Consider the following 8,908-nt stretch of genomic DNA (forward strand, 5'->3'; position numbering starts at 1 on the left):
CTTTGGATTTAAAATTCAATTTTTAATAAAAATTATTTTTAGTATGTATGATCATATTAAAAATTAAAGAGTAAATAAATATGAAATGTCAGGTTCACGTGTTAGCCAAGATGATTAGGTTTCTTCCACATAATTTGTGAGACAAAACCATTAAGGTATATTTTGACACGTAACAAGGTGGTTCATAGGACAGTCACGCAACTATATAAACCGCCAAAAACTTTGTTTCCATGCGCAGAAACAACATAACGTGTGGTGTGGGGCGAAACCAAACTCAGAATTCTCCACTGGGCCTTCACAAATCCGAATTAGGCAGAGGCTTCAGAGCATGGAAACTGGGGCTGTGGCTATGAACAACAACAGCAGCAACGTCATCAATCACCAGAATGAAACCAGAGCAACTTCCACCATCACCATTAAGGGCATTCTCAGCCTTATAATGGAAAACATTGATGTCAATTTGGATGGTGGAAACAAGAGAGTTATTTCTCTGGGTATGGGTGACCCAACTCTCACCACATTATTCCACACACCTAAGGTTGTTGAAGAAGCTGTTGCTGACTCTCTTCACTCTCACAAGTTTCATGGCTATGCTCCCACTGCTGGTCTTCCCCAAGCTAGAATGTAATGTCTATGTTTTTTTGCCTCTCTCTTTTGGGATTTCAAAATTTTCACTCTAGCCCTGTTCATGTTTGAGAGAATGCTCAATTTGGTTATCCAAAACTTTTACGCAACTGTATTGAGTCTTTCAAAATTGTTGTTTAGCCTTGATTTTGTTGTTTTGAGAATCTTAATTTGCCTGTCCCAAATTTATTCTAGAGACAGACTTCTTCATAATGAGTTTCTTCATCTCCACTGAGTTTTTGGTCTTGGAGCGTTTCTGTACTGATATTTCTGTGTATTTTAAGGAGCAGCGACACAATAACAAGTGGAGAATCCAAATTTTCATATTATATATAAGTTAAAAATAAAAACTTATGCACAAAAACTAATTTTACTTCATGAGAAGGTTTATTTTATTTCTTTGATTTTCTTTTTCTAAAAGTGTTTAGGCATAACATTTTCCTTTTTAATTAGTCTACTTTTAGAGAATTACTATTTTTATGCTATGTCGATATTGATGATCGTTTTGGTAGGTTCTGACTTTGGCTCACTGTTCTCAGGTTTGCATGAAATTCTGTCCAGTGTGAAATTGTATGGCATTTGTTCTTGGCGTTTTCTTTATGATTTTGCATTTGGTCATGTGGTTCGGTAAAATCGTTTTTTGGGTACTATTATTACACTAGAGGCCATTAGCTTTTTTCAGATTTTGTCCCCTTTTTTTTTTTCCATGTTTATCATATTCAATATCTGAAACTATTTTTTCAACATTTTTTCTGCTGGTAAATAGCGAGTTCAATTAGACCAGGATCAGTTTCATTCAACAAACATGGTTTCATTGTACTAAACGTGTTCTTTTGGTTGTCACTGAACTTTAAACTGCCCAACAATTTTTCTTCAATGCATTTTTTTTTTCTGCAGTTCATATGAAGTTCTGTAAGTAACTAAGAAACAAAGTCATGTGGTTGTTTATGTTGTTTCGTCTATCTATATTTATACTACCTTATTCTAAAATTGAATACCATCTAAAGTTACTTTCTTGATGGTGACAGAGCAATTGCTGAATATCTATCTCGTGACCTTCCTTACAAGTTATCAAGTGATGATGTTTTCATCACATGTGGATGCACTCAAGCCATTGATGTTTCAGTGGCGATGCTTGCTCGCCCAGGTGCAAACATCTTGCTTCCAAGACCAGGCTTCCCAATCTATGAACTCAGTACTGCATTTAGAGGGGTTGAAGTGAGGCATTACGATCTGCTTCCAGAGAAAGGTTGGGAGGTTGATCTAGATGCTGTTGAAGCTCTTGCTGATCAGAACACGGTTGGATTGGTGATCATAAACCCTGGGAATCCTTGTGGGAATGTGTACAGTTACCATCATTTGGAAAAGGTTTGTTCTTTCTTAGTTGCCTAACATAATAGGTTTCTTTTGAGATTATGTTTCTGAAAGTTAACAGTATTAACTGGAGTTGTTGAATTGTTTGTGTATTGGACTAAGATTGCTGAAACTGCAAAACGGGTTGGAACAATTGTGATTTCTGATGAAGTATATGGCCATCTTGCATTTGGGGCAAAGCCATTTGTGCCAATGGGAGTGTTTGGCTCCGTTGTTCCTGTTCTCACTCTTGGCTCACTGTCTAAGAGATGGATAGTTCCTGGATGGAGGCTTGGTTGGTTCGTAACAAATGATCCATCTGGCACTTTTAGAGAACCAAAGGTTCGTGTCTTGGCTCACCTTTTAATCTTTTGATGAGTCTTGGATCATTGATGCCATGCTACTTGAATAATCACACCTCAATTAGAAACAAATACATTAGTTAATGTGAGAAGATCTTTAACTCATCTTATAACCGATATGTGATTAATGGTCTTAGGGATGGAAATGAACATTTTTTCAGTATGTTTGTTGATGATCTCTGTAGTGCTTTATTTTATACATGTTGAACTACCGTTAATTATTTCCTTTTTTATTGCTTCGTTCTTTAGTACTAATCTACATTGAAGTTTCAATACTTGTGTTTCGGGTGTGGGTCCAACGTCCACTTAAACGATTTTCAAATCTTTTAAATCTCCTATCCACTTAAACAATTTTCAAATCTTTTAAATCTCCTATCTTGCTCTCCGTCCATTGCTCCTAATTGTCAAATGATTGGGGTACCTGTTAAAGGTACTCCGATTTTAAAGTCAGCACAAGATCGATCGGTCAAAGTAGTAAAGATTATAATTAATGTGAGACAAAAGTTTCAACAACCATATTTTTGACCTATATTTATAGTTTTTCTCATGGGCTCGTAATTAGGGTTGGCCTAATCATGGTCCAATCACTCTTAGTCCCGATTACTAATATGTTTACGTCAATTAGACAATTAGTTGGTTTTCAGACCTCATTCTGTAAATGAGAATGGACCGCTCTAATCACATAATTTGTATAAAGGACTAGGATGAATCTTATGAGCAGTTCAACTAACGTCAACCGGAGATGTCCCGCCCGGTTAGTGAGGACCAACCGGCCAGGTCACATGACTTGTATAAAAGGTCATGATGAAATCCTATGGACAGTCCAACAGAAGTCAACTGGGGAGGTCCATCTTAATTGAGCTGACGACACTAAAAAACTGAGTGAAATGTTGTCGGGGTACTCGATAACATCTGTGGAAACCTTATTCGAAATCTCCACGATTCGTTCCTGTTGTCTTGGCCACTGACCGGGCCATAGAGCACAACTTGACTATTACTTAATATAAACATTTTCAAAACTAAAAAAGAAATGCTTCTACTTCTAAATTCACCATTGTTCATCGTATATTTGTGATAATTGACTTTCAAATTGTGTTTGACCGTCTATTATGGGAGCGTCTAGTAATGTTATGTGTAGGAAGAAGAAGAGTTTAAATGTCCCAAAATCAATGAGTAAGAAGAAGAAAGAGTGGAAATGGAAGAAGCCAAGAAAGTATTCATCTAATAATAGGGTGGATAAAACAGACGTACGAGAAGGGTATGATCTAATAGCTACGAGTTTGTTGGGTTGGGATGTTGGTATTGTTTGTGTCAGAAACATAGAGGCTCTAAGTCATGGACTCAAGATGACTTTATCACATGTGTCCTATGAAGGAGCTCTTTAGGACCATGAAACTGAAAAAAGGAGGAGTGATTTTTCTAGGGACAACGAAGCCTGTAAGGAGGTGCAATGCATGTGGTCAATCAAGTTAAAGATATTGCAGGGAGATGCTGTTGCAAGAAGTAAGGTATGTTCCAGAAAAATATTTTTTCAATCAACATGTTTGATCTTATGGGTTTGGCAACCAAGATTGAACAAAGTATGATAAAGATTCTAAAAGGAGTGTCTATTGGGGTGAAAAAGAACAACCTTTACATATTAGACAGTTCAATAGTGATCACACGTGCATCTATGGCTTGTTAGACGATGCAATATAAGCCAAAGTTCTGGCACCGAAGGTTGGGACATCAGTGAGAGGGGTTTGAGTGAGCTGGGCAAGCAAAACCTGCTTGAAGGAGTTGGAGTTTGTGATCCCTCGCACTTGGAAAGTCTCATAGATCGAAATTTGAGATTGGTAAACATGTGTCCAAAAAAGACAAAATTGGAAGCATGGGTTGAGAAAAGTGTATCTTCATTGGATATAGGAGTGAAGGGGTACAAGCTATAGATGGTTGGAACCTGGGGAGGCCAAATGGTTCATTAGCAGGGACGTTACATTTGATGAGGCTTGAATGATAATGATGTGCAACGATCAAAGAAAGGCAAGGAGAAAGTGCACGTTAAGGTGAAGCCTTCTAGTGATGGATTATATTGTCTAAAGGGGTCAGACGATGAAGCATCACACGATGAAAACCACCCTTCTTCCTCTTACTTAAGAAGGTTTGAGCGTACTGATGTGGATTCCAACTATCAATTGACGCGTGATAGGGAGAAAAGGATAATCAAACCCACAATGAGATTTAGATATGCATATTTTATTCGTTATCCTTTGACTATAACTAAAAGGATAGAATGTTCAAAGCCTAGAAGCTTCAAAACGGCTATAAAAGGTTTAAAAGTTCAACAATGGAAGGTTGCCATGGAGGAGGAGAATGAACCTCTGAAGAAGAACCATACATGGACGCATGTTAATCTACCTAGGAATCAAAAGGTGGTAGGATGTAAGCGGGTATTCATGAAGAAGGAGGAAATACTAGATGTGGAGAAGCAATTTTAATTTGAGACTGGTGGCGAAAAGTTTTACATAAGTGAAGTAGACTATAAATCTTCTCACTTGTGGTAAAACACTCTTCAGAAAGGATTTTGATGTCAAATGTTAACAAATACAATTTGGTGTTGGAACAATTGGACATGTAGACAACTTTTCTGCATGGAATCTTCTAGAGACTGTATACATGCAACAACCTCATGGATTTATGGAAGATCAATCAAGGTTGTGTCTATTGTAGAAAAACCTATATGGCTTGAAACAGACTCTAAGACAATGGTTCAAAATTCAATGACTTCCCTGAACGCGATAGAATTCCAGAGGAGTAGTTATGATATGTCTATGTTTCGAAAATAGAAGAAAGGTGTGTGTTCTTTTTGCTCTTATATGTAGACAACATCCTTATAGTAAGCCAATATAAAAATGAGATAAAGGAGTTCTAATAAAAATTAAGCTTAGAATTTGAAATGAAGAATTTTGGTCCTACTAGGCGAATTCTTGGGATGAAAATATGCAGGATTCATAGGGTTGGAGAGTTGTCTATCTCAGCAAGGAAAATTGAAGAAGGTGGTAGAAAGGTTTAGGCTGCATGAGTCTAAGCTTGTGGGTACAACTTTAGGGTGTCATTCAAAGCTCTTAATTACCTAAGCTTCTAAGTGTCATACATCCAACATATCATTATATCGATTGCACTTTGTGACATAAGTCATTTGAGTCTGGTGAGGTCATGATCATGAAGGTAGTCTTGGGAGGGAACCCTGTGGATGTGTTTATAAATATTTTGCCAAGATCGAGATTTAAATAATGTCTGGAGCGGATTATTTTTTCATTTGAGGATAAAAGAAAGTGATGATGAAGGTCTTCCATGATTTGGAGTCAAGGTGGAGAATTGTGATGATTGATTCTTAAATCATGGGTTTGGTGAAGAGCACAAAAGGTTGTCTACTAAGCGAGTTTCTAGTAATGTTAAGTTTACATAGACCATCTAATGCATATATTAATTGATGTTTTAGGCTTAACTATCTTGATATAAAGCTTTATATGTATGGTAGATACACTCTGTTTGCAGACATACTTTGTTTCTAGAACCTTCCGGTAAATAAAAGTTGCTTCCTTCTATTCCTATTCTTGTGTTTTCTTGTTATTGCTAATTCGAACTCAACATTATTCAACTATCCTTATGTGATTTCCTAAACCATATGTTTCCTATGCAGGTAGTTGAGCGCATTAAAAAGTATTTTGATCTTCTGGGAGGCCCACCCACTTTCATCCAGGTTTTAAAGTTTTCTCTTGCACACTTATTTTCATTTTCAATACATAAATGGATGCATGGCTTCTATGGTTTGGCTAACAGCAATGTTCAAATCAAGGGAACTCTATCACATTTAAAGCTTTGATACTACCACCTGAAATGCAAAAGTAAAAAATATAAAACGATGAAAGGAAAATGAAGTTTAAACTCAAAATTTTCATAGCTTAAATTGAAAATATGAAAAAATAAATGTCCATTCTGCTCTAGATTTATTTCTAGACTGAACCATTGTTGCAGAGACATGTTTTAACTGATGAAAGACTAGACTAGTATTCACTGGTGGCTGCTAGCTATGTTAGCTGATCAAATTCAAGTGATTTGGTTTGGTGCTACTGATATATGTCAGCATTTCATCAGAATTTCTTGGTTAAGCAGAGTTTTCTTGCATGACATGCATTCATCTGTTACTTATTTCTTGACGTTTCTGGTTTTACAGGCAGCTGTACCTCAGATAATTGCAAATACTGAAGAGATTTTCTTCAATAAAACCATTGACAATTTGAGGCATACTGCAGATATATGTTGTACAGAGATAAAGGATATTCCATGCATTGTTTGCCCTTACAGACCAGAAGGGTCCATGGCTATGATGGTGAGAAACTGAGGATTTTTATCAATTTATGGTTCTTTGGGAAGAGAATAAATGTCTGAACAGTGGAACTCATTTATTATGTGTTCTTGAATAAAATGCAGGTGAAACTAAACCTTTCACTCCTAGAAGATATAAGTGATGATATAGACTTCTGTTTCAAACTTGCAAAGGAGGAATCTGTAATCATTCTTCCAGGTACTCTTGCAAATCTTGCATCTCCTATTTTGGAGTCAATTCATTTATACAGAAAAATAAATTTAGTATTGAAAGGCTTCAAATTTCAAAGTTTATTAGGAAGTGAGTTTCAGTTTAATTCATTCTCACAGAACCAGTTTATAAGGTGAAAATTAACTTTCATTTTGGTATGACTCTGAACAAACTTTGAAAAATGAATTTTGTAACAAAGAAAAGCTTGAATTCTTTGCAGGAACTGCAGTTGGGCTAAAAGATTGGCTTCGTATTACCTTTGCAGCTGATCCATGTGCCCTTGGAGAGGGTATGAAAAGGATAAAGTCTTTCTGTCAAAGGCATGCAAGAAAATTGTAAAAGCATTTGTGAACCTACAAATAAATAAAATTATTACACTAATGCTGGCATTTTAATATAGCATATTGTATTTCAATTAAGCGTTCAGTTTCATGAGATATATTAATTGCAACATCATTAAAAGGCAGTATTCATATACTTTTTTAAATACCTCACCATTTAAGGATACATTGTTAATATTTAACTGTTGTAAACTTCAAGTTTTTGCAGCAATAATTGCCTATAAAATCTCTACAGAAGTAAGTTTAGTCATTAGTTAAGAAAATGTTTGTGAAATTAAACCTAACATGTTATGTATAATTTTTTCCTATTATTTTCAAATTTTGTATCTATCAATTGAACCATCAATACTATATTTTAGTTTAAAAAATCATTTGCACTCTATGTAATGTCCTTTTTTTTTTCTCTTGTGGTAAAAAGACTAAAATCCAAACCAAGTGTAACTTGTCTTTCAAAATCTTAATTTATTTAGACGTGTCATCACTTCATCAAATATCAGGAATATATTTATTATTCATTGATAAGCCTGGATTTAAATTACTAATTTCTCCCTCTCTCTCTCTCTCTCTCTCTCTCTATATATATATATATATATATATATATATATATATATATTAATTATAGTCTCTATATATTAATTAAATTCTTAATTTCACATTAAATTTAAATATTTTTTAAAAAAATATATCAACAAAATAACATAGTATCAGTATAAATTTATAGAATCGATATTCTGTACGATGCCAACAAAAAACTGCACACCACACCATGCAATAACAACTGTAATAATGAGAACCGACGAAATTGTATTTTAAATATATTATTTTTACTGAAGAAAATAAACAATTATATATTTTGTAACCATGAATTATAATTTATCAATAACGAAAACACATTACATGCAGTTTCCACTTTTTTATACGACAATAAAAAATATATAATTAAAAGATAATTATTAAAATTAAAATCTATTACTAAAATATATACTGAAGTGTTAAAAAGTATGTTAATAAAAAATAATTATAAAAATAAATCTTTTAAGGGTGCTATATGAATATAAATCATAAAATAAAATAGGTTGATTGTATTATATGGGTAAACATAGTTAAAAACAATATTAAAAACATTTATATTATTAATGGATACAGATAAATATGAGGATTCTCTATTTTGTGTCCACATTTAATTTTATTCTTTAAAATATAATTATTTATTAAATTTTTAAAATTGACTATTACTTTTACAAACTTTTTTATAAAATCGTTTATATTTGCTTCTTTTTTTTTCTATTTATCAATAGTTATTCTTTCATCTTTTCTTATATATTTCACTTTATTTTTAATAAATATAATTTTATTTTATATATTAACTTAATGAAATTACATCATTATCTACTAATATAATATCATGCATATTTAAAAAATGCGTACATACAGACGCGACAACGCTTATGTGTGTAGACGCGACAACGACTACGTGTGTGCTAGTAAAATGTAATTTAGATATGTTCTACAATATTTAAATTGTTGAAAACGGACAAAGTTAATATTTATTAAAATAAAAAAGATTGATTAATTTTGATATTTTTTCTAGTACTTCTATTTGATTTTTTCATGGTTTGACACCTTATAATTGATTCAAATCGAATTGA

The 8,908-nt window shown here is 33.7% G+C and overlaps 1 protein-coding gene across 1 annotated transcript; it reads left to right on the forward strand.

Moving 5' to 3' along the window:
* The first annotated feature begins 224 nt into the window (after nucleotides 1-224).
* TAT7 (Tyrosine transaminase family protein) lies at nucleotides 225-7,299 on the forward strand. The gene is made up of 7 exons (XM_028055561.2): nucleotides 225-624; nucleotides 1,653-1,992; nucleotides 2,101-2,319; nucleotides 6,022-6,081; nucleotides 6,556-6,711; nucleotides 6,813-6,906; nucleotides 7,139-7,299. The coding sequence occupies exons 1-7, from the start codon at nucleotides 329-331 to the stop codon at nucleotides 7,255-7,257; spliced, it is 1,284 nt and encodes a 427-aa protein (XP_027911362.2). The 5' UTR covers nucleotides 225-328; the 3' UTR covers nucleotides 7,258-7,299.
* Nucleotides 7,300-8,908: the final 1,609 nt, after the last annotated feature.

This window comes from Vigna unguiculata, chromosome 11, assembly GCF_037176805.1.
Source record: "Vigna unguiculata cultivar grain cowpea cultivar isolate G323 ecotype 2 chromosome 11, ASM3717680v1, whole genome shotgun sequence".
Classification (NCBI taxonomy): domain Eukaryota; kingdom Viridiplantae; phylum Streptophyta; class Magnoliopsida; order Fabales; family Fabaceae; genus Vigna; species Vigna unguiculata.

Coding starts and splice junctions, on each gene's coding strand:
- TAT7 (XM_028055561.2), top strand. CDS start 329: ATGGAAACTGGGGCTGTGGCTATGAACAACAACAGCAGCAACGTCATC. Junction 625..1,652: donor GGTCTTCCCCAAGCTAGAAT/GTAATGTCTATG, acceptor TGATGGTGACAG/AGCAATTGCTGAATATCTAT. Junction 2,320..6,021: donor GCACTTTTAGAGAACCAAAG/GTTCGTGTCTTG, acceptor TTTCCTATGCAG/GTAGTTGAGCGCATTAAAAA.